Source organism: Chaetomium fimeti (genome assembly GCF_033439085.1).
Source record: "Chaetomium fimeti strain CBS 168.71 chromosome Unknown B0H64scaffold_1, whole genome shotgun sequence".
NCBI lineage: Eukaryota > Fungi > Ascomycota > Sordariomycetes > Sordariales > Chaetomiaceae > Chaetomium > Chaetomium fimeti.
The window spans coordinates 3,737,444-3,761,164 of record NW_026944329.1 but is presented as its reverse complement, the minus strand read 5'-3'; the positions used below and the strand labels follow the sequence as shown (position 1 = coordinate 3,761,164).

Below are 23,721 nucleotides of genomic sequence, written 5' to 3'. Positions count from 1 at the left end.
CGGTTTTCTGGACCCTTCCACGCATTCGTTCCCCCAATTGCTCAGTTCCCGCAGACCCCACGATCCCGGCCGGCTGGTGTTTCCAGTCATCGACTCAGAACAAGAAGAAGTTCGGGCGGACTCGCAAGTGGATTCTTGGAGTCATCCGTGTTCCAACTCCCGCCCTCCCCGGAATTTCTGCGGACAGAGACTCTAGACTACTTTCCGTTCACTCTTGATTGACCTTGACTTTCCGTTCCTTTCTTCTTTCCGCAAGATACCCCATAAATCGAGTCCTTCGTGCCGTCCCGTCGTGGCTATAATCGGCTTTTCTCGCAGTTTGCTCCCGTCAGCGACCGTCCAACACTGCTCACTTCCCGCCAACCGGCTTAACCACAAGTATGAGTGAAGGGCCTCTGGTCCCGGAAACTCGCGTATTGGCGGTCGCCAGTCATGTAGGGCGCACTGGTTGACCTTGTCTGCTGTTGCTCGTGCTAATTGAGTCTTCAAGGTCGTCTCTGGGTGAGTCCGGCCAAGCAGTCCCATCTCCCCTTCCCGTCTGTCACTCCATGCTGACAAAACCCCCAAGATATGTCGGCAATAAGATCGCCGTCTTCAGTTTGCAATCGCTTGGCTGTGACGTAGCAGCGCTGAATACCGTACAATTCAGTATGTTCTTCTTTGGGCCCCTAGCCTTCCTACACACTTTCCGTGTTCTCCGGCGCACTCTGCGATCCCATTCTGACTCAGCGCGCATAGGTAACCATACCGGATACCGACAATGGACGGGCTCGCGAGTCTCGGCGCAAGAAATCGCGGACCTATACCAGGGCCTGAAGCAGTCCTACCTCGACGACTTCGACATGATGTTGTCCGGTTACGTACCCGGCGCCGCGGCGCTCGAAGCAGTCGGACAGATAGCGCAGGAGCTCAAGCGCAAGGCCGAGTCCAAGCCGGGCAGCTTCTTTTGGGTCCTAGACCCGGTCATGGGCGACAATGGCAACCTTTACGTCGCGCCAGATGTGGTGCCCGTGTATAAGAGCCTCGTCCACCACGCCGACCTAGTCCTCCCCAACCAGTTCGAAGCCGAGTACATCCCCCCCCCTTCCCCCTTTTCCCCGAGCGAAGACCCAACAGCCCCCAACTAACACCACCACCACCCCCCTAGACTCCTCTCGGACGTACCAATAACGGACATGTCCTCGATCGGGCGCGCGCTGCAGGTGATGCACGAGCGGTACGGCATCCCGCACATCGTCATCACGTCGGTGTCGCTGCCCCACCCGGACCACCCCGTCTCGTCCCTCTCGGTCGTCGGCTCCTCCATGACCGCCGACGGCCGCCGCGCCCGCGCCTTCAAGATCGTCTTCCCCGCCATCGACTGCTACTTTAGTGGTACCGGGGATATGTTTGCGGCCCTTATGGTCGTGCGCATGCGCGAGGCGGTGCATAATAACCATGGTGGTGGTGGTGGTGGTGGTAGTGGGGGGGAGGGGCTGATGGGCCGGGCGTCGTGGCTGAGTGACGATTCTGTTGATGCGTTGGACCTGCCGCTCGCGAGGGCCGCGGAGAAGGTGCTTGCGAGCATGCATGAGGTGTTGACCAAGACGGCGGAGGGGATGGACGGGGTGGTGGAGAAAGCTCGTGTGGGAGCGGGGGTGGAGGGGGCGGTGGTTGTGGATGGTGAAGGGGCGGGGGTAGGGGCGGAGGCGGAGAAGAAGAGGATGCATTTGTTGAAGAGCAAGGCGGCGGAGTTGAGGCTGGTGAGGCATCTTGATAGCTTGAGGTTTCCGAAGGTGGAGTTCCGCGCGCGACGAAGTTGTGAGGGGAAGCGGGGTGTGATGTTGGGATTGGATTGGTTTAGATGGGCGTGGATGAAGGCGAGCATTGTACAGAATATAGAGAGCGATAGACCGTGGACCTTTAAGGGGGTCCCCATCTAGACTTGGATCATTTCGACCCCTGATCTAATCCGTCAGTGTCTACAACACCGCGCAATGCGAGCAGCCTCCTAAGAGTAAACCCATACCACCCGCCTATCCGATCTATATCATGTTATACCATGTCATACCAAACCAAAACACACCACAACACAACACAACCACAGCCTAGTCTATCTAGTTCGTCCCCGTGCTCCCGAACCCGCCGGCACCCCGCACGCTCTCCTCCAGCTCCTGCACCTCGACCACCTCGGGCGTGTAGATGCGCTCGATGATGAGCTGCGCGACCCGGTCGCCCTCCTCCACCGCGTAATCAGCCTCATTGTGGTTGAACAGCAGCACCTTGACGGGCCCGCGGTAGTCGGCGTCGATGACGCCCGCCCCGGTGTCGATGAAGTGCTTGGCGGCGAGGCCCGATCGGGGGGCGATGCGGCCGTCTGTTTTTTTGGGAGAAGGGGGGGGTTGCCCGTCAGTGTTTGTTTCCTCATAGTGGGCTTAACTGGGTGACGGCGGTGGTGGGGCTGGGGGTTGGGGGCTGCTTACAGGTCCCCGCCGGCAGAGACATGCTGATGTCGGTGTCGACGAGCGCCTTGCCCCGCGCCGGGATGGTGGTGGGGCGTGCGGCAAAGAGGTCGTAGCCCGCTGCGAAAGCGCTGCCACGGGTCGGGAGCCGGGCCTTGTCTGAGAGCTTCTTGATGAGCAGTGCCGGGGACGCCATGGTTTCGTTGGTTATGAGGGCGGGGCCGTCAGTCTTGATGCGCTTTGCTGGCGGCGATGTTGGGACGGTGGGCACGATGGGGTCGAAGGGAGTACCGGTCGTCATGGTTGTGGGATTGGGGTAATGTTCCTCCAGTCAAAAAGGGTTGGTTTCCTGTTGGGCAGAAACGGAGGCGGGGGTGGTGGGGAGAAATGTGCGCTGGAAGACGCGCTGACGCGACGCGTAAATTGTCTGCATGTTGACCCACCTGCTTGGCTTGGCGAGTCAGTTGCTTGTGTGGAGCACGCGAGCGGGTCCAGATCAACACCATAATTGGCCAATTGCTGATACTTCCTGCCCCTGACCACTCAAACAGTGATCCAGCGTTCTCGCGCGGGCGAGTCAAACCCAAAGACTTTGCTTGAGATGCCGTCGAGCCCCTTGTTCCGTTTGTGCAAAAACACTTCCTTCACTTGGCTATTATCATCCACAATAATGAATGTAGACCCCCGACGGCGGAGAAGAACAGACGTCGACGAGTCAACATTCCCGCCATAAGACAAGCTTCCCCATGTTAGGGGGATCGCCAGATGCCGTTTGATTGTCCGCAACATGCCGGAACAAAATATTGCTGTTACGTAGCCGTTCCCACGCTTTCAGCCCCCCGAAGGCTCTAGTCCTCCAGATCCCTTCCAAAGTCGATAAGCCGCAACTTCCGCGCATCCCGAGGATGGAACACTGCGACCTTGGAACGGACAAGGAACCTCGCTGCCGCGGATTCCCTCGCTATCTCCACGTACGCCGCAGAGGTGTCGCCGTCCGCTTCCATGAGCTTATTCATTAGTTGCTCGGTAAGATCACGCATCTCTGCGCCTGCCGCTGCTGCTTCATCCCCCTCCCGCCTCCTCCTTGCCTGCCCCTGCTCGTCCTGAGGGCCCCAGATGTCGTCGATCCGTCGCTGCCGCTTGTCTTGGTCCGGCTGGTCTTTGGCCTTCTTCAATTTGCCATGAGCACTAAACCCAGCGCTTAGGTCATCCGGATCGATGTCCATCAACCCCCCGACGACGGGGCCGCCCAACTCCTCTGCTGCCAACATGGGGCCGAGGTGTTCGCCAATGAACCAGTCCAGCTGTTTCATAAGACTCGATGTCTGCTTGTCCCAGTGATCCTTTTGTTTTTTCAGCTCGGCGACGCGTTCTTTGGTGACTTGCTCTTCCGTCTTCTCCTCTCTACTCTCCAGGCCTTGGCGTAACGACTGGATGCGGCCTTCAAGCGCAGTCCGGAGGGCTTGCTGTTCACGCAAGTTGGCCTGTTCTGCCTCTATCCTCCGTTGGAGCTGCTCTAGTGAAGCGCCTTGAGAATCCATGTATTCGTTGGTCTCTGCAATGGTCTGATGCGCCCGTCGCATGACCAGTAGAGCTGGAAGGGGAGATCCCAGCGGCGGCAGGAGCGGTTCTGCCTCAGTCATGTCCTGGTATGCCTTTGTCATGATTTCCAAGGAGTCTCCTGCTGAAAATTCCGCACCAGGCCCGGCCGCAGACGCCCTTAGCTGTTGATTAAGTTAGCAAAGCCTTGCTAAGCCGACATGGGCATGAAACTCACCTGATTCAATTCATCCTCCAGCTCCTTTTTCCTGTTGTTGAGCTCCTGAGTAGCGCGTTCCAACTGGGCCTCGTACACGCGGCTAGCACTCCCAAGCTCTCCAGCGTCTTCCATCTTGTGTGGCCCAGGCGGGGCAATTATTCGATAGGCACTCAGGAACGACCCCGGCCCTTTTCAATTGGAAGGGCACGAGAATACCGCACAACTTCTATAGTACCTAGGTAGGGAGGCCACCGCTTCCTTGAGTGTAATGGAAAGGCAATTTCTTGTTTGGCTTTGGTTGGCAAAACAATGATGCACAAACGGGAGAAGTAATGGATCGAGACCGTGCGAGTATCCCTCTCTCGTACGGGTACGGATTCGGAAGGAGATGCGAATTTCTCAGATTTGCGGAATAGCTCGTCGATTTCCACTCAGTTTCTATCCAGGTTTTAAGGAACACAAGAGCCAAAAGTGGGAATTATCGTGGGACAGGAAGAGGATGGATACACCAATACGCTGTTGAGAAGCCTTTCCAGATATTGAGGACCAAACAAGGGAGTGGAATGCAACCACCAAATCCCACCTCTGCGATCTGTGCCGCATTGTAATGCGCCCCACTCCTTCCCGGAAACAGATTCATTGGTTGCCTGGTCCGTGCCCATTGGAAGGGACACTGAAGCGAGCAAGGCTGCAGCTGCGGCCCATTGCGATTCTCCCAGTTTCATCCACCTCTCCTTCCGAGACTTCTAAATAACCCCCTCCCCGAGAGGTCTTTTCCCATCAAACCCTTTCACGCGGTTCATTTTGCGGCACCCAAAAACACAGGAAACCGATTTTCCATACTTTCCGCATCTTCTCGCCGGGGCTCCGGTGGTTAGCACTCGCGACCCAGATTTGCGCATTTCGCCACCGCGCCCAATCCGCCATCTCCTCGACCGAACAATAGCAACCTCGGCACTTCCATCGTTCCGGCAGCACGACGGGCAGCATCGCATCGCTGATCAACGCATCAGCCAGGTTGACAGTTGCAGCGGTACCAGTGGGTAGCTTGGAACGGATAACTAGGTGGTGTTTGCTGGTTTGACGAGGCAAAGGTTTGAGTTACCTGAGTGCTCCCGAACACAGCTGCCTTCATTTCAGCGCCCTCCTACCTCTCAATTCATCCACCCTACCTCACTATCTCTACAACTCACCGCCCGACGCACCATCTCGTCCTCCCTCCTTCTTTCAGCCCACCCAACCTCCATCTCTCGCCTGCCGCGCTCTCCTTGGACAAGTCGCCGTCACTGGTGCTCTGCACACTGCGCAGCAACACGTCGATCGGGATTTGGACTTTCTCCGTCACCCCTCCTCGCCTCTAGCCACAACGTTCTCGTCTCTCCGACCTCACTACCCCGTTCTTTGGCCCGAAACTCTCACTTCCTCGACCCACCCCGATCATACACCTGCCCGACCCAACCACTACACCTGCACGTTTTCCTTCGAAAACCCCCAAAGGTGTAGATAACTACGATAATCCAATTGAGAACATCGAGTGTTCCGACGAAACATATCCGCGCGCGACGTGAAAAAACTTTCCAGATCTAGCTCAACATGTCCGCCTCACCCCAACCGACACACTCCGCCAAGCGGCCCCTCGAGGACACTTCCTCTCCCTCCGTCGCTGATCAGCCTGATGCAAAGCGACCGGCCCTCGACAAAATGGTCAAAGATGAAGAGGAGGTCCAGGAGCCAATTTCCGGTAGCAATGGCGATACCGCTCCCGCTGCTCCTCCGGCTCCTGTCCCGGCTGAGGCTCCGGCCCCGGCTTCCGAAGCCAATGGCACTTCGAAGACGAATGGGGAGAAGCCCGAGGTCAAGGACGCGCAGGGCGATACTGTCGTGCCGGATGCCCCCGAGACCAAGCCCATCACCAGCACTGCCAGCGTCACCCAGCAGTCGGGCCCGCCGCCCGGCGCGCATGATGAGACGGCGTGGATCCATGTCCGCGCTGTGATCTCGAGTCCCGAGGCCGCGACCATTATCGGAAAGGGCGGTGAAAATGTGTCCAAGATTAGACAAATGTCCGGCGCCAAGTGCACCGTTAGTGATTACCAGAAGGGTGCCGTGGAACGCATCCTCACGGTGAGCGGCATCGTCGATGCCGTTGCGAAGGTACGTCGCGGAAGCTCCCCACTAGTATCAAACTATTAACCCAACCACAGGCTTTTGGATTGATCATCCGAACGCTCAATAATGAGCCTCTGGGCGAGCCCTCCAGCCAGCACTCCAAGACATACCCCCTTCGTCTGCTGATCCCCCACATCTTGATTGGTTCCATCATTGGTAAGGGCGGCGCTCGCATTAAGGAGATTCAAGAGGCGTCCGGGGCCCGCCTCAACGCGTCGGACTCGTGCCTCCCCTTGTCTACGGAGCGCTCGCTCGTCGTTATGGGTGTGGCTGATGCGGTCCACATTGCCACCTATTATGTCGGCAGCACCCTCCTGGAGCAGCTCAACGAGCGTTTTGGTGGAGCGTCCGCCTCCGCCTACGCGACTCGCAGCGGCGGTCCCGCCGGTGCAGTTCCGGGCGGTATGCAGGTGATCCCGTACAACCCGCAGCCGGCTGGCGGCAACTTCGGCAACCGGGAGAACTACCACCGTGGCCGCCCTGACCCCAGAGCCCACCACATGCCCCCTCAGTCGTACCCGCCGCAGTACGGCCATCCCCATCAGGCTCACCCCAACCCTGCTGCCCCCATGCCCTACGGCGGCCATGCCGCCGCCGCCGGCTACGCAGCCGGTCCCCACGTGCAGCCTCATCCTGCCGGTCCCGCCGGCCCTCATGGTCCCGCCGGGCCGCATGGGCAACCCATGCCTGGCGGCGCGGCTGTGCCCGGTGCCCCCCTTACCCAGCAGATCTACATCCCCAACGACATGGTTGGAGCCATCATCGGAAAGGGCGGCCAGAAGATCAACGAGATCCGTCAGATCAGTGGCAGCGTGATTAAGATTAATGAACCACAGGACAACAGCAACGAGCGTCTCGTCACAATCACTGGCACAGAGGAATGCAACCGGATGGCGCTCTATATGCTCTATTCTCGCCTCGGTAAGCTCCGAGAACAGCACCACAGCCACCCGGCTCAAGTCCAGCATCGCTAATAAGGTTTCACAATAGAAAGCGAAAAACACCGTATCTAGTCGATTTTCCGCGGACTCCAATTCGTCCCACGGTATTCTCGTATTTCGGTATTCGATGGCGTTGGGGTTGTTTAGGGGGGTGGAAGCAGAAAATCTCCATGGTATTTTCTCTAGTCCTCTGCCCAGATCAGGTCATGAGTGGTATTTTCCCGGTCATAGCATTCACGCCGCGGCCTTCTAATGAGTCACTTTCACTTCTGCACCTGCCCTTGTCCTTGCACGCTCGTATCACCCGCTCCCTTTCCTGTGATGCCTCTCCTGCCTACACGCCTACATTCGACCTCGCCTTCACGTCCCGTCGCATGCCACGCCCCTAGTCTGCCCTACCACTCTACACCGACTCTTTGCCGATTTTGAAGTCCCTATCTCCGTGGAAGAAGTCACCCGACACCCCGTATAGGGTCACGTCGATGGGAGTGTTGCCTGCTGGCTGATAATGCTGCTCTCTAGGTCGGTCATCGCCGTCGAGACACGGCATCTGGAGCCACGTTTTGCGAGACTAATGGGATGCGTCAAACCAACATGGGTAAAAATCGATACGAACAGCCTGCTGACATTGCACTATAGGAACATATAATAACAACAGAACCAACAACCGCCCAATTCCTCGCACCACCTCGGTTGTTTCATGGTCTGAGCAGAGATGGCTCATTATATGTTCTTCCTAAAACTCAGCTCCCGCATCAAAGCCTACCAACACCATCTCATTAAACCAGTACAATTCCGAAATACTCATTCCTCTTCAACCAAGTCCGATAGTAGTTTCTCAGGAGCGCGAAACGCCCCTTGCCCTCTACAATTGGGGCGTTGACATCTAGGCCAAAGGCACAGCTACTGCTTGCCGTACACCCAACTAGAAAAGAAAAACACCATGTTAGCGACTACTATCTAGATATGCATATAGGGCATCACCCCACAAATGAAACAGAACAGTGAGAAAAAGAAGAAGAAAGACAGAGAAACGTACTTATTCCACATCTGCCCGATGAAGCCCGTCGCCGGCCGCTGCTCGCTCATGCTCTGCCGGCGCGCCACCGACGCCGCGTCGTCCTTGCGCTTCTGCGCCGTCAGGCCCTCGAACAGCGGGTGCGACGGCCGCCGGTAGGGCGACGCCGGCGTGCGCGCTGCTGCTGCTGCTGCTGCTTGCTGGGTGGTCGGTGCCGTTGCTGTCGTCGTGGCGGCTTGCTGCTTGACGTTGGCCCACCCCGTCGTGCTTCCCGTCGAGCTGGCCGATGCGGTCGAGTCGGACCGTCCCGCGCGGAACTCGGTGCCGGAGGGGAGGTTGTCGGCCATGTTGGTTGATAGATGATGGTTGGGTGTTCTTGATGGTGTGAGGGTGTTGCTTTCTTGAGGTAGACTGCTTTTGAAAGTACAAGTTAAAAGGTAGGAGATGGGCAGCGATGTGATGAGATGCGGAGAGGAGCGGGGTTATATGTAGGACAAAGAACGAGGGATGCTGGGATGGTCCGCCCGCACTGAGCTCCCTGGAAATCCGGACCCGACGAATACCGCCTCCGTTCTGGCCTCGATCTCCGCGCAGATTGTCGATCGTCTGGGGACGACACTAGACAACTGTTGGCGTCTGGCAAGCATCCGAGGGGTTCCTCTGCCTCAACCTGGGCCCGAAGAGGCGTAAATAATGATAACTTCACCAATGGGAGCGCTCGATGCCAGTGTGGTCCATGCAAGGGTGCTTCTGGACGCAGCTGGGATGCGGGGATCGAGCTCTCCTTTGGTAAGGAGACACAGAGGGCGCATGTCATGTCGGTTCATCGTGGCCAGCACTTCTACAAGTCGATTTTGACGAGATCCTAACATTCCATCTTACCAACTACATCAGCTCTTGGTCACTTGGGATTCTTAAAGTACCTATACTGTCAGAGTTGTTACAGCTGAAAGAACCCATATTCTTGAAACTTAGGATAACATCTGAAGCTGCGTGGCTGCTCGGCTCACCTCGACCTTTCTAGGGAGATAAGACGATGGAGGGTTCAGAGCGAGGGCATGACGGTTAAGCTCCGATCTCCGTTCTCCCTCTTCTTTCGGCATCCATCGAGTTGAAGAGAGGGAGGTCGCGTGACTGCGATGTCAAGCAATGATTGTTTGTGACGTCATCGAGTATTGACTTGGGGGCGATCTTCCGGACAAAATGAACCGCCATCCAGGGGCATCAGATCCGAAAACGCTCTGGGCCCCATGGCTGCCTCTTATACTCCGCATCAACAAGCATCGCCAAGTAGGAGATGGATGGTCCAAAAATGACACCGGGCCCATGCGTGCCATGGCAGGTTGACAGCCGTGGCTGCTGTATCGTGTAGGTCCTATTTAGGAAGGTGGGGAACATAAACGTGCCTGGCCTTTGCAATGCTGCCATTCCGTTCAACTCGAGTTAACATCTCCATTATTGGTTGCTTCCCTCGTCCGCTGTTGGCAGATAACAGTGATCATGGCGAGCCGTTGTTTAAGTCGTCTTTATGTGAACGGAGCTATTATGCAAGGGGAGAAGGGTGAAAACAAATAATTTGCACTAGTATCTGGTGGTGTTCGCTGCTTTTCCTTTCGTTGTCCCTGTTCCCCCAACTTGCCCAGGCAGCCAACCTACACGCGTCGCAACTCCCCTCTCTACCTAACCATTCAAGAGCTTAAAGATTCGCCCAATTCCTGTCCCATCACAAGTATCGAACTACACTTACAGTCTGAAACATTATCGAAGCTTAAACTTCGACACAAAGAAAGATGGCGAGAAAACATTTTGTTATGCTGGGTGAGCCAAACAGTTAACCCACTCCTGCCACTTGCACTTACTCATTCGCACGCAGAGAACAATCCAGAGGTGATGAACACCCTGGCCAAAAAGATGGGACTCTCCGATGACCTAAAGTTCTACGATGTCTACTCGCTGGACGAGCCTGCCCTGCTCGCCCACATCCCACGTCCGGCCTACGCCTTGCTCGTCATTGTCCCGATGACTCCGCAGTGGAAGGAGGACCGCGAGGCAGAGGACGCAACGCTCGGCGACCCGGTCAAATACTACGACGGCGGAGCGGCGGGTAAGGGGGACGAACCCGTTATCTGGTTCGAGCAGGTCATCGGCGACGCCTGCGGCTCGTACGGCTTTCTACACTGCGCCATCAACGGCGCCACTCCCAAGTTCATTCTTCCCGGAAGCACTCTTGAACAACTGCGCAACGATGGCATTCCCTTGGCCAAGGATGAGCGGGCTCAGCTGGTCCATGATAGCGAGGGGTTTGAGAAGGCCCACGAGGCTGTGGCTGGGATGGGCGACACCCCCGAGCCCACTCGTGGACACTCGGAACATGGCGGCCACTTTATCGCCTATGTCAAGGCGAACGGCCACCTCTGGGAGCTGGAGGGTTGCCGGGGTGGACCACTAGACCGAGGCGAGCTTGGAGAAGACGAGGATGTTCTAAGCCCGCGGGGGCTAGAGCTCGGCCTGAAGCGCATCATTAACCTCGGCGGAACTCCTGGCGAGCGTGACCTCCGCTTCAGCTGCATAGTTCTTGCTCCGAAGGAAACTTGAGCGCGCCGTTGATGGCAGAGGCTCAGGAAATAACGAGGGAGGGATATTGTACTGAGAATTTCCGACTGCTCGAGAACACCCGATGGGGAAACTGGCCAGGCAAATCCAGCTCGAGATGGCCCATGGAGGAGGCACGTTCTGGCCATTGATTGGAATGGATGCGCCGTGATTTTATATCGTATATCTTAAACCGGCATGGAACCCTTGCGTTGCTTGTTCATTGAATCCCCGTCCCCCCATAGACGATTCTCCCTTCCGATCCCCTCAGCCACAAACACAACTGATATGTGTGTTAACGTCGTCTGGCCATGACTGAGCCGCTGGAGTGACCCCATCTCCGGTATGTAAGACCCACTTTGCGGTTGAGACGGCGGTGATGGCTCACATTCCAGCTGCCCCTGAATCGCGGCGCCCTTGAGACAGTTTTCCGGAGTGAGCAGAGGGACTCTCATATCTGTCAACCGCGGTTTTGAGCCCATAGGCATGCAACTGCAAGTGAAAAAGCACATCTTAATTTTACACGGGCAAGACCGCCGAGAGTCGCCCCGAAGCATAGCAACACCCGGCGGATACGCGGTGGTGGGTGATAATGAGGTCTTCACTGATTTTTCGTCTGTAGTAAATAGGTCAGGTATAAGTAACCAGCATCTCATCTCCGTTTAAGCCTGGTTTCAACAGCCATCATCATCTACCACCGAGTCTTCTCTGATCAATAGCTCCCCTTACAACCACATAACCACATCACTCTTTCACCATGAAGTTCCAAGCTTTCGGCATTGTTTGCCTCATCAGCGGCGCTCTCGCGGCCCCCCTTGAGCAGGCCCAGAACTCCCAACAGGTCCAGCCCCATCAGGTGGGCGCGGCCGCTGCCCCCGCTGAGCTCACCCCAGAGGGGCTCGATCCCGAGATGATGATGGCGGGCCACGAACAGATGCAACGCCCCAACCACATGGAGCCCACCAGCGTCGACATGGACGCCTTCCAGGAGATGGTCAGCCAAGTCCAGAACCAGGTTGCCGCCATCGGTAAGAATTCCCCCCTTCACCCCATAAGTCAACACAAAACAGACCCCAATCTGACCCTTCCCCTTGCAGACCAACTCGTCGAGGAGCAGGGCGCCGACCCCGAGGCCCTCATGGAGGCTCTGGTCAACCCGATGGCGGAGCTGGACCAGACGCTGGCCATGGGGGTCAGCCGGCTGGCGCTGCCGGGTCTGGGCGGCCTCGGCGGCCTCCTGGGCGCCGTCGGCGGCGGCACCACCACCAAGAAGACCAAGCCCCTGACGCTGGTCAGCGAGCTCCTCGCCGCCGTCTCCAAGCTGCTCGAGGGCCTGCTCACCAAGGGCCCCATCGGCAACCTGCTCAACGACCTGCTCGGCGGCATCCTCGGCGGCGTCACCGGCACGGTCGGTGGCGTCCTCGGTGGTGGTGCCGCGGGCGAGGTCCCCGACCTGCTGGAAAGTATCCTCAGCTCCGTTGGCGCTGTCGCCGGTGGCCTGCCCGTGGCTGTGCCTAAGCTGCCCTAGATTCATGGTGTCCTTGGAGGACGCGGTCTATGACTGTTGACTGTTGGGGGGTGAGAGGTGTGTTGTGGATGAGGATGGGTGTGGTTTAGGAGATAATGAGGGGTGGTTTCTTAGAGGAGAAGAGTTTTGTTGGTTGGAGAGAGCTTAGGGGTAGTCGCAGGTAGTGAATGTTATACTATTGGAGGACCTGCTCTTATGCTAGTATGTGCCAGATGTGAAAGATAATTGTTAGGGTATCCTAAGCCTCCGAATAGCAGCAGCGAATACCCTCCACCTCTATCGAATCTTCACAACAGGCTCCTCACGTCCTTAGACACTCCATTAACTAGAGAGAACGTATCTTTACCCCCGCCACAGTAGTGACCAGGGAAGGGGGAGACAAGTTTTCATCTGAACTCAACTATGCCACTAAACAGGAACATTACTCTTCCCTTCACGCACCTTCCCGCGCTATATATACAAGATCCGCACTCACACTGTCACCGCCTCTTCCCAATTGAAGTCAAACACCGGTTTGGCTCAGCGGCATTGGGAGGAGGACCGGTTGGACACCAATCGAAAGAGGACCGGTTCGACTCCCCCTCGCGGCGCAAAACCCTAAAAAGAGGGTTTTCGTAGCCACCAACCTCCATTCGACCGCGAGTTGAGCTTGGTAGTGAGCTTTTTGGTTTTCTCTCCTGATTCCTCCTTTACTTTCCTCCCGGTTCACTCGTTCCCAGAAGGAACCTAGCGGATAAAAAAACAGACTCGCTATGATTATGAGAGCATCTTCCTCTACAAGTTACCCTGCCTAGCTCGGGAAAAGTCCGAGTAAGCTAATTGATTGTCAGCATAGAGTAGATGATAAATTAAGCTAAGGAGATATACCATCGACGGTAAACCCCTCCTCCTGCCCAACTTATATTCAAGTCCCACAACTCCCTCTTCGCAAACCACCTCACGGCATACACCAACCCTAATAGAACTGGGGTTCTCAACTGGCAGCCCAGCCGTCACAGTAAGCTCCTTGTACGAGCTGGGACCGCACGTGGCGACATTTACGTGAACAGCACGAAGACTGTGAACAACGGTCCGATCAGCGACACGCCGATGGGATGCGAAACATTTACGAGAGTGCCTCTGTGAAAATCCGGTCCAACGTAGTCGACAAATTTCTCTAAGGGTGCCGACAAGCATAGCTAAGAAGATCCAGACGCCGAGGAAGCGGTCGAGGAAACCTATGGACTTGATGACTGAGGGCCTGTATTTGGATGCTACGCAGCATAACGAGTTTTAAAAGCCCTCCCTTTAACATCTTTATGTGTAGGTTTAGGGTATACTGAGGCGTTGTCTTCGGCTTTGATACACATCCTCTAATTGAGGAGGAAGGCGGTTGATAGAGGCCATTGTTTACACCCCTGAATCGGTGGATCCGGAATTCTAAGTTGATGAGATCGAAAAGGGAAGACCCCTTCGGAAAAAGAAACTTGAATTCCTGGAACAGGATGAGTACCTAGCCTCTATTTACAATGAAAATGCTAGGATTTGCTCCAGTTGAGGATTCTTCTTCTTTTGGAGAGTTTTTGGAGTGCTTCATAATACACCGTAATTATTGCACCGGGATTATCGCGATCTTCAGCCTTACGGGTGGGTTGCCGAGTCTCATTGACCAACCAACCAACAAGGGGTGGTGACATTCTCGATCAGAGTTTAAATGGCCAATCAGAGTTTGCCAAAGACGTCACGAATTTTCTGGTTAGGGTTGAGAAGTTGGGTTGACGAGAGGAGTGGAAGAGACATGACCTGCAGTTACATAACTAATAGGGCTCAACACTGAGTCCACTTGTCACTGAAGAGTTAATACCCGTTGCGGACTGCCGCATTCCCCTATTGGTCATTAGGCAAGAATGCGCTGAGACAAGTGAAAATCCCATGATGCTTTGTCTCGGCAGCTGTCTAGTTATGCAGATAGCGATCGACAGCCTAATGATGCCAACATCACCAGACCCGAGAAACGCACCACGGGAGAAGGGAGACGATGGTTAGGGTTGCGTAGCTCGTGCGCATGGAGCTTTTTAGTGGTGGACGGATGCCTCGGAAGAGGGAACGCGGTGTTTTGATCTGGGAACTCATCCAGGGGAAGTAAACAAAGAGCCTGCGCTGGGACTGGCTTTGCTTCCCGGTGGCTTTGCACCATTCGAACCTCCAATGACGACAGGGCGTCTCTCGGCTCTTGACGTCGGCCAACGCGCTTGAAATATTCATTCATGCCGCAAGCCCTTCCCGAGTAGTTAGGCATGACGTCGCGGCTTACGAGTTATATGCACATAGTAACCAGGCGGGCAGACAATTTGTGGCGTGGGACGGAGATACGTCTGAGCCCAAAGTGGCGTTGTGACCGACTGAGACATTCGGAACATATTTATTTCGTCTTTTTTCTTCTGGCCATTCCGTCAGTGGTTCGACCAACATGGAGAGTCGATGTTGTCACCGCCACTTGTCTCACGTTCCCGCTTCTCGACTCCAACTCAGGCAGAGTGGAGGCGGTGAGGCGAGTTAGTGTACACCACACACGGCTCGATGCCGTGATGGTAATACACGGCAGTGAGTCCCGACCCGAGGCCCCGTATGAGGAGGCTGGTGCATGCGCTTCGTATACATACGTAAGCTTTGTGCAGAGGCGGCGGACCTCCCCACGCTCGAGCGGAAACTCTGCAGTCGGCCATGAGGCCGGTTTGGATGGGGTGCTCTCCTCCACACGGGTCAAGAGAAAGAAAGTTTAGACTAGTACAACGGCGCGGGAAGGTGCCTATTGGAGGAGGCCGCAGGACGGCGCGCGTTAGTTAGCCGGTAACGTTAATCGTTCGTCCCCGTGCCTTTGGCGATAGCACCAGTTGAGTTAGTCTAACGGTCTTGAAGGTCGGAAAGGGAAGAGAGCAGAGTTGACGAACAACTTGCTAGCACTCGCGGGGACAGGGCACACAGCACCTGTACTGATACGTACACACGCACGCTCGCTCCCATGTCAGGCCATCGTCAGGCCATCAACGGTGGTGTGGCTGCTGGCGTTGTTTTTCATGCGGCGCCTGCCAGCACATCGCCGAGATCGCGCAGCAGCCCGATTCGCGTCAGAGAGCGAGCGAGGCTGCCCGGCGAGCGCACCTCCTTTCCACGCTGCAATGCCCGTGGCGCCGACCTCCCGCACACATCAAAGACGCACTGGCGCGTTGATGAGTTACCCGCCGTGCGGTTATTTCCCCTCGGGCACCATGACTCCATAACGAACCAGCTAATTCTAGTTTCGTTTCAGAAGCCGCGCGCTGGCCACGCTTGGTGGCTATTAAGCAGTTAACTTGAGCTAACTAGGGAATAGGCGCCGAGGAGTGTGGACTGCGAGAGAGAGAGTTGTGATTCCCCTTCGAGAAGATCCCTGGCATGAACTCGGTTAAGATTCCCGTTTCCGTGCCGGCAATCCGAAGCCGCGCCCGAGCCCGTGTTGTCGGATCTGATTTTGTGTTTGATCTGCGTCCAAAGTGCGGGTTTGCGTTTATTGTGTTGTTTGACGACAACGACTGTGCTTGCTTGTACAGATCTGGACGTTTTGCGTCATCCCCCGCAATTTCATCGACATGCGTTGAGAAAAGCCAGCTTCGGCTTCGCAGAGCTGTGCGGTTGCCACGTCGCCAATGAGCACAAAAAAATCCCTTCTCAGCCGTTTTTTTTTCCTGTGTTTACCTTGCGGGCTGCCATGCCACGAGGGGTGGAGCGCGATGCACCAGCCCGAGCTCAGCTCGACTAGCATCTTGACTTGGCATTGGGCCCCCGTTGATGGAAAAGGAAAGCGCCGTCTTTCCGCGGAAACTCATCTGGTGTTTTTTCTCTCCACGTTTGCTGACCGACTAGCGGGATGTCCTTGCCTTGCCTGTCCGTCCTTAGCTCGTTTGGGAGTCGATCTCTTGGACCTTCGGGACTGGTTGGCAAGCCTTTTGGAGTTCTGGGGATCTTTCTGAGACTTTTTTTTCTGGGGCGCTGCGGCCCGCGCAGCCTGAGGTGGTGCAGATGTTCGCGTTACAAGTAGTTAACTCGAGTGGACGTTCAAGGCTGGCGAACGAGAAGTGGGCGCCATGTTGCTTCTGCGACAACTTTAACCCCTGACGACCGGCGTTTTTAGCGCATCCTCCAACGCAAGGAACACCCATCCTCACCGCCCGAGGAGCCCCCTCCATCTGAGCACTATCTGAGCCCCGTGTTGCCGGCGTGGCCGCTGTTCCACCACCGAAGGTAACCCCGCCTTGAGCCCCCAATTCCGATCCCAAATCGCGTGTTCGTTCCGATTCCAGGATTCCAGGATTTTCGGTTCTCTCCAGAGCAACCACAACCTGCATCTCTGCATGCATCCCCAGGGGAGCAGGGCTCCCTCGGTCCATACCTTACCCCGGCTCTGCGTGCACCTCACCTGCCCAGTTTACTAAAAACTGCAGAAACCAGCACTTGGGCTCTGAGCCCCCAATGGCGCCCATTCGCCCTCGGGACTGCATTCAAGGTTGGCGGTGGTCACTCTGTAACACCCCAGACGGCCTCTCCGTAATCAACCGCCCCTGGGATCGACGACGTCAACTGCCCACAAGGGACGTGCGAGGAAGGGGATCGCGCTAGCGCCCGCACTGCCGCACACCGATGCGCCAAAAGGACTGGCCCTCGTCGTCTTGTTCAGAATTTCCATCACAAGCACCGACGACTTCGCGCTGTTGAACTGCCAAGCCAGCAAGGTGCGAAGCGCGACCGCCAAAGATCTCCACCGGAGCGCGCCGCGAGTCATCAAAAGCTGAACAAGACCAGACAGGGGGAAGGGGGGGCATTCGGTCTCTCTTGATTTCCATCCATCCACCCTTGCTTCAATATCTCACTCTCTCATAACTTTGGTGTTGCCTGCACGCCCGCCCGCCCTGATCCCAAACCCGTCATCCCCACGTTTCTTTCGTTGATCCAAGGCCCCTCGCCCTTCGTTCCAGGTTCTCTTTTCTGCACACCAGTCTTGCCCCTCGATCACCAGGGATTTTCCTGTCTTTTGTTCTTCATGCTCTGCACATCGGCGTCATCATCGACCCGTTCATAATTCTTATTTTATTATTAGCCCGCCAAGGAAGGAATCTGTTCCAGAAAATTGTCCCGAGGAAGTGTGTGGACCAGAAACCAGAAACCCAGCGAGCCAGCCCGAGAGCCAGCGTCGCAGTCACAGTGTCACGGAGGGGAAAATTCCCTGATTGCTGCCAACAGTCAATCCTCCCGCCCGCCCGGCTGAAGCGGCAGGAACCAGTGCTCACACCCAAGCAAACTCACCCACCCCAAGCACCCCAAGCACCCGAAACAGCACATCAACATCCCTGTCATCGTTGCGCTGGAGCTGGAGCTGCTGTGCTGACGCCCGCGCGGCTCCAACCTGCGCCGCCGTGCGCCCAACCGGCCTCTCTTTGGTCTTCCGGCTGCCGACAGTGCGGACGAACCAGCGAACCAGTGCGGACCACGACCGACGGCAGCTGTACTTGGTATTGTGCAAGAGCCTCGTTTGGGCTTCGATTGCGGGTTGTGCCATGAGATGAGTGGTCAAGGTGCTGCGGTGGCCTCGTGGGCTGTCGAGTCCAGAACATCACTGCCTTTCCCGACTTCGCACTCTTCGCACTCTTCGCCGGATTTGTTCGCTGCCCGTGGTTCCGCCGGCCGTGCCCTGCCCAAACCCCCGCCTTCTTCCCGCCTGGATGCCGCCCCGGTCGATCGCTCCCCCGGTTTCAAGAGCCTGCCGCCGCTCCCAGGCCTGGCTTCCATTGGCATCCCCTCTTTCGACCTTGTGGGCGAGTTCGAGAAAACCTTCAGCTTCACCACCATCACCCCCACCATCACCCCCACCACCACCACCACCGAGGACCTCTCCGTGCGGCCCGCGACGGCAATAGATAGGGCGCCCCGGATCGGGTACGGAAACGACAACGCAACAGTGGACAGGACGACTGCCGGCGGGACGGTGGTGGACGGCCACGTTCGCAACAGGAGCAAATCAATGGTCGACCGGCCCGTCTCGTGGCTTCCCAGCTCGAAATCGGCACCGAACGTCCGAATCACAGAGGAGCAGCGCCCCAAGAGGCTGGCCAAGCAGAATGTAGCCGGGCCACCTGCAAGCACAACGGCGGCGAAGCCCGCGGAAAGATCGCGACCCGTCGAGTCGTTTGCCGACTTTGCCAAACGGTCTTGGATCTCCAAATCGAGATCTCCCTCCCCACCTGGCAGGCTCGAGAAGCTGCGAAGTACCGGCCGCTCTTTCTCCGTTGAGACGCCCGGTACAAAGACGGCACATGGGACGCAGACCGGGGCTGACACCGCCGGTGCTGCCACGCCGCCGACTCCCAAGAGGGGGGCCTTCAGCCGCGCCAGCCTTTATCTGACAAGGTTGAAACAGAAGCCTCAAAACGTTTTCTCTAGGAGCTCACCTTCCGTTGCCCACAAAACGCCCCTCGCGAAGAACGAACTCTCGAGCGACTCCGAGTGCAGTACCCCCCCAGCATCGACTCCGAATAGCCGCCCGGGCTCTCCGACCGTCGCGAAGAATGCTTCTTACAACAGCATCAGCTCGGCCACATCATCCCAGCGATCCCCGTCCGTTGACACCGAATTGGATACCGACACGGCGACAGCGAGCAGCGCCTCCGAAAACACGTCGCAATCTACCGTCGACACGACCGTAACGATGCCGCACCCGACGTCGCGCGACCCGCTCTGGGCGACCTACCGGACCCTCGACATCGAATTCTCCAAGTTCGCCGGAAAGGGCTCGACAGCAGGGCGGATGAGCGTAGTCCGGTCTATTCTGGTGCCCTTCCTGCGGAGCACGGAATACCACCCTTCGAATTCGAACCGATCCATCTTGACGGCCGAAGACGTCGATCGCAGAGCGACCATCTTGAACAAGTGGTGGAATGGCCTCCTCGCGATGCTGATCGGCACAAACTCGAGGCTGCCGGCTGGCTTCGGCCAGGGCGTTGCCTCTCTCGGCGTTCACTTTCCGGTTCTGCAGCCTGTGGCCGGCGTGGACCGGCCCATCTTGCTGGAAGCGACCACCATGATTATGATGCGTCCCGAGTGGCGGGCGTGTACGAGCCAATTCCAACCCCTTGTCGAGCGCTGTACCCGAGAGAAGGTCCGACCTAGGTCGGGAACCCAGTCGACCGTGGCGACCGACCCGGATTCGCTCCTTGCCGAATCGGCCGAGCACAATGTCCGCACCATGTTTGTCACCAACCTCACCACCCAGATGGCGCTGGTCGTCGAGAAGCTGTCGCTGCGGCACGCTCCGCTCAGCCTGGTTAACTGGTGCGGCAAGGCGTGTGCTTACGCCTTCTTTTTCGTCCCGGGCGTCTCCGACGTGCTCGTCCGGCTTTGGGGCCTGAAGGCGGACCTGCTGCGCAGGGTAGCAGACGAGTTCGATCTGCCGAGGAGAAGCAACGGCGAGAGCGACGATATTGTGGCTCTGTTCCCGTCACACATGCACAAGCTAGGCTGGTCGTCAGTCAAGTCGCTTGGGGACAAGCTGCGGGTGGCTGCGAAGCTCCCGCTCCTGCTTGCCAAGATCCACTGGCACGGCCCCTGGGTATCGAGGTGGCGCGGCGGGGATACGGACCTGGTGTTCATCTTCTGCAAGTACTTCTACAGTCTTGCCATGGAGTTCATGCCGGAGGGCCTCCCGCTGGTCGAAAAGGCACGGGCCCCGGCATTCGTGCTGGTTCATGCCCAGCTCCTGTCCATTCTGGACAGCACGATTCACCGCCAGGCCTCGCTCGACGCCCTGCTCGGACCCCCGCTATCTGACAGTCTCCACGGCGCCGACGCCTCTCTGACGGCACCCCAACTCCCGAGCAACCTGCTCAAGGGGATGGATGAGAATCGGCTGGTCGTCCTGCTCAAGGACATGCTGGCTGACGATTCGTTTACCGAGGCTCCGGAGATCAAGCACACGTTCGCGGAGGCTTTCGTCGCAGTCGCAAAGGCCGCTACCAAGCGGACGCCACGTTTCGAGCATGCGTCTTGCTTCATGCTGTGTGACTTCCTGGAGGAAACACTGCTCGCGATCGACGCGTTCCAAACTACGGTGAACACGAGTTTCGCGACGTCTCCGGCCGCGGTGAGCGCGCGGTCTGATTATTTCGGGCCGCCCAGCCCTACCAAGACGGCCAACTACATTGACTGGCCTTTCTGGTTTGATGTTGGCAAGATGATCATGGACTGTCACAACACCATGTCGGAGATCCGCATTCTGTCGTTCCTCTTCTCAGTTTGGGATGCTATCGTAGCGGATCCTGCCCGCAAGGAGGCCGTCTGCCTGGACTGGCTGCTGTCCGAGGAAACGTTTTCAAAGTTCTTCAACCACTGGTGCCCGATGGTTCGTGCCTATTACATGCGCTTGCTCTGCTGGCGGATATGCAGGGACTCGGGCAGCTCCAACGAGGTTGATGTGTAAGGAACCCCCCCTCTTGCTTAACCAGACGTTCATGCTGACGAGCGGTGAAACAGAAAAATCTTCCTCGTCGTGTCTCAGCGGCTGAAGACGGTCTGGTCGCATTACCTCTGGCTGAAGCAAGATGCTGAGGCTAAGGGACGCATGCACCCGTCGACGGCGCCGACATATCCTGCACCGGGCAAGCGGTTTTTGATCATCCGGACCGAGGTTCAACCACCCCAACAACCCCCGCACCTCGGATTCGATTCGTTTTCGAGTGCCTTCCCGTCCCTGGACTCCCCGTTCGACTACTACGCTCCGGCCACGAGCCATGGCGACGACGACAGCGCGACAGGCAACGGTAAGACGGACAGCATGTCGTTCAAGAAGAGATGGTCGCTTCTCGGCAAGGTGCTTCCGTTCGGCACGGCGCAGGACAGTCCCACGACAGAGACGGCGAAGCGTACCTGGGAGGAAGAGTTGGAGCAGGCCCGCCGGGACACGGCTGCGTCCCGGCTAGCAGGCCGCGGGAGGAAATCGAATTCCCCGCAGTCGCTGGGCCCTCCGACCCCGCCGAAGCAGGGATCCTCGACCGCCGTCACGCCCTCCTCCGAGTCCTACTCCTCCACGGGATCCGCCCCGACTTTCGACGCTCCGACCTTCGTCTTCCGCTTCACCCTGACGTGGCAGACGGGCCCGAACGGCGCGCCGATGCCGTGCCCGCCGAGCCGCGACCGCGTCATCACCCGACCGCGGCTGCCCGCGCCCGCACAGGCCCGCGTCAGCATCCGCTCGGGGGGTCCGGTCGGAGGCGACGCGAACCACGGAGCCCCCACCGCCCGCAGCGAGAGCCCGCCTCCCATCGCTCCCGGCCTCCCACCGGTGACGCGGAGGGTCAGCGGGCTCCCGCAGACGGGCCTGATCAGCGAGGCCCGCAACGCCAGGCCGCTGAGCATGATGGAGGACGGATTCCGCACCCGCTCCCTCACGAGGGACGCCGAGAAGCGGCTGTCGTTGAGCGTCAACATCGCGCCCCTTCGCCTGTTTGACGACGAGGAGGAGAAGCGCGGCGAGGAGCGGTCCGACATCCAGTCCCCCGGCCGGACGTCCAGTTTCACGGGTTATGAGCTGGACCGCGTCCGGTCTCTTGACCTGGGTCTCGGCGGCGGCGGCGGGCCCGGATATGTACCTCTCCCGGTGGTCCGCGCGGAACGGCCGACTGGTGTGTTTTCCTCCGGCGCCGTGTATGCCGGGCGGGCGCTCGCGGAATGGGGTTTGGTGGTCAGCGAGTGCAACAGCTTTGTTGACCGCCGCCGCGACGAGGGCATCCTGGGCCTGAGTGACGTCGAGGTGCCCACGCTGAGTGTCGAGGGCCTTGGTATGCGCGCGCGTGGCTAGTCCGGCGGCGAGAGGCGTGTTTTCTACTACCGGATTCGGGTTACATACATTCCACACCAACTTCGACTGGGGGAATCTGGAACAGGCGTTTGAAAAAGGGGTGTAGGTAATCCTACAAACCACCACCAACCCACCACCATCACCCGTTGCACCCGGGTTTCATTTTGTCGACCCTTCGATTCACCGCACACAACACGGATGATTGGACGGGAGACAACATCTTTTTATATTTTTCGCATTTGCATCTACTACATCTACAGCGATCTACTCATTCCTGGCTGGGCTGCATTTTTACACATTGGGACGACCAACAAAAGGTCATATTTACATTCACCATCACCAACACGTATATAACCGCCATTTTTGCCATTTCTGCACACAAACATACACAAATCAAGGCGTTCGATTGCATGGTTCGGTTTCGGCCACGGGGTTGGCCTTGGGGAAATTGGGGGGAACTTCTTAGAGGAGAAGGGTATGGTTCACGGTACTTTTCTACCTTGGGCAATGACAATACTTAATGAGTTGTGTATTGGTTTCCGGGCTTCTTCTACTTTTCTACCTGTTTGTCTGGCACGGCTGGGGTTTCATTTTCGACTTCACAAAAGGGAAGGGGAGGGCACATCCCAGGCGGGGTTTGGCTGGCTCGTGCCTTGTTGTTTTCGTTCTTGTGGGGGTTATACCCAAGCAGCAGAGCAGCACTTAATTGGAAACCGGTGTTTTCCTTTTGGAATTTTAACTAACGACAAGTAAAGGAGGAACGGCGGGCTTACACAGTAACTAGCATGATGGTGGACAAACAGAGCTGCTCGGCAGCCATTGGGAAGTGCCATACAGCCTCACGTGTCTGTTCACAATGGGAATGATGATGTGATGATTTGCCTTTGGATTTTCATGACTGTTGATCTCCCGTCCTCGGTGTAATGCGGCTTGCCATGCCTGTGTGGACTATTGTAAGCGCTAGCCCTGCCTTGGACGGTAACCCCTCTCGCGTGATCGGGGAAAGCGGCGGGGACGGAGGAACCCTGGTGTTCACTGGTTATGTACAAGTAGAAAGCCGGCCCGACCGTGTCTCAAATCTGGATCGGATCGTCAGGAGGCATTTTTGTGATATGTACAGATCTATACAGATTACGCTAGTTATTGTGCCCGAGGGCGGCACGGCGGGTGATGGGACAAGGAAGTTATGTCTTTTGGCGTTGAGCTAGCCAGGGAAGGGTTAATCAATCTGAAAACGGGAGACTTGCTGCAAGGGGAAGATAAGACGGCCGAGGGCACCGCTGTTCCTACCGGATCGGGAAGGTGGGGACGGGAACGGCGAGGTGTTCGGCCGGCCGCCCGCCTTGCCGTTTTCGGTGGCCCCGGAGGTCCCGGGAGGTCCGGGCCGGGTGTGTGTGCTGCCGGGCTTGGA

General features: G+C 57.3%; 9 protein-coding genes across 9 annotated transcripts; 6 read left to right on the top strand and 3 right to left on the bottom strand.

Annotated features, from left to right (window-relative positions):
* Positions 1-31: 31 nt before the first annotated feature.
* B0H64DRAFT_428942 (Ribokinase-like protein) lies at positions 32-1,857 on the top strand (the record flags this gene model as incomplete). Its single annotated transcript, XM_062805870.1, has 6 exons — positions 32-434; positions 491-501; positions 569-648; positions 739-1,069; positions 1,148-1,800; positions 1,844-1,857. The coding sequence occupies exons 1-6, from the start codon at positions 381-383 to the stop codon at positions 1,855-1,857; spliced, it is 1,143 nt and encodes a 380-aa protein (XP_062664513.1). The 5' UTR covers positions 32-380.
* Positions 1,858-2,009: 152 nt separating this feature from the next.
* Positions 2,010-2,869, bottom strand: B0H64DRAFT_28909 (dUTP pyrophosphatase). The gene is made up of 2 exons (XM_062800041.1): positions 2,463-2,869; positions 2,010-2,356 (listed from the first exon to the last, which is right to left on the bottom strand). Exons 1-2 carry the CDS (start codon positions 2,740-2,742, stop codon positions 2,097-2,099), a joined length of 540 nt encoding a protein of 179 aa, XP_062664512.1. The 5' UTR covers positions 2,743-2,869; the 3' UTR covers positions 2,010-2,096.
* A 1-nt stretch (position 2,870) lies between these two features.
* On the bottom strand, positions 2,871-4,485 carry B0H64DRAFT_28908 (uncharacterized protein). The gene is made up of 2 exons (XM_062800040.1): positions 4,219-4,485; positions 2,871-4,165 (listed from the first exon to the last, which is right to left on the bottom strand). Exons 1-2 carry the CDS (start codon positions 4,330-4,332, stop codon positions 3,290-3,292), a joined length of 990 nt encoding a protein of 329 aa, XP_062664511.1. The 5' UTR covers positions 4,333-4,485; the 3' UTR covers positions 2,871-3,289.
* A 1,009-nt stretch (positions 4,486-5,494) lies between these two features.
* Positions 5,495-7,472, top strand: B0H64DRAFT_28740 (uncharacterized protein). Its single transcript, XM_062800038.1, has 3 exons — positions 5,495-6,354; positions 6,405-7,290; positions 7,360-7,472. Exons 1-3 carry the CDS (start codon positions 5,794-5,796, stop codon positions 7,380-7,382), a joined length of 1,470 nt encoding a protein of 489 aa, XP_062664510.1. The 5' UTR covers positions 5,495-5,793; the 3' UTR covers positions 7,383-7,472.
* Positions 7,473-7,915: 443 nt separating this feature from the next.
* On the bottom strand, positions 7,916-8,790 carry B0H64DRAFT_382388 (uncharacterized protein). Its single transcript, XM_062802863.1, has 2 exons — positions 8,350-8,790; positions 7,916-8,235 (listed from the first exon to the last, which is right to left on the bottom strand). Exons 1-2 carry the CDS (start codon positions 8,673-8,675, stop codon positions 8,214-8,216), a joined length of 348 nt encoding a protein of 115 aa, XP_062664509.1. The 5' UTR covers positions 8,676-8,790; the 3' UTR covers positions 7,916-8,213.
* Positions 8,791-10,139: 1,349 nt separating this feature from the next.
* B0H64DRAFT_438110 (uncharacterized protein) lies at positions 10,140-10,923 on the top strand (the record flags this gene model as incomplete). The annotated part of the gene is made up of 2 exons (XM_062806319.1): positions 10,140-10,146; positions 10,202-10,923. 2 exons carry the CDS (start codon positions 10,140-10,142, stop codon positions 10,921-10,923), a joined length of 729 nt encoding a protein of 242 aa, XP_062664508.1.
* A 686-nt stretch (positions 10,924-11,609) lies between these two features.
* B0H64DRAFT_28747 (uncharacterized protein) lies at positions 11,610-12,633 on the top strand. Its single transcript, XM_062800039.1, has 2 exons — positions 11,610-11,948; positions 12,018-12,633. Exons 1-2 carry the CDS (start codon positions 11,678-11,680, stop codon positions 12,446-12,448), a joined length of 702 nt encoding a protein of 233 aa, XP_062664507.1. The 5' UTR covers positions 11,610-11,677; the 3' UTR covers positions 12,449-12,633.
* Positions 12,634-14,656: 2,023 nt separating this feature from the next.
* Positions 14,657-15,330, top strand: B0H64DRAFT_28691 (uncharacterized protein). The gene has a single exon (XM_062800035.1). It carries the CDS (start codon positions 14,725-14,727, stop codon positions 15,208-15,210), a length of 486 nt encoding a protein of 161 aa, XP_062664506.1. The 5' UTR covers positions 14,657-14,724; the 3' UTR covers positions 15,211-15,330.
* Positions 15,331-17,635: 2,305 nt separating this feature from the next.
* B0H64DRAFT_28695 (uncharacterized protein) lies at positions 17,636-22,549 on the top strand. Its single transcript, XM_062800036.1, has 2 exons — positions 17,636-20,929; positions 20,987-22,549. Exons 1-2 carry the CDS (start codon positions 18,024-18,026, stop codon positions 22,308-22,310), a joined length of 4,230 nt encoding a protein of 1,409 aa, XP_062664505.1. The 5' UTR covers positions 17,636-18,023; the 3' UTR covers positions 22,311-22,549.
* Positions 22,550-23,721: the final 1,172 nt, after the last annotated feature.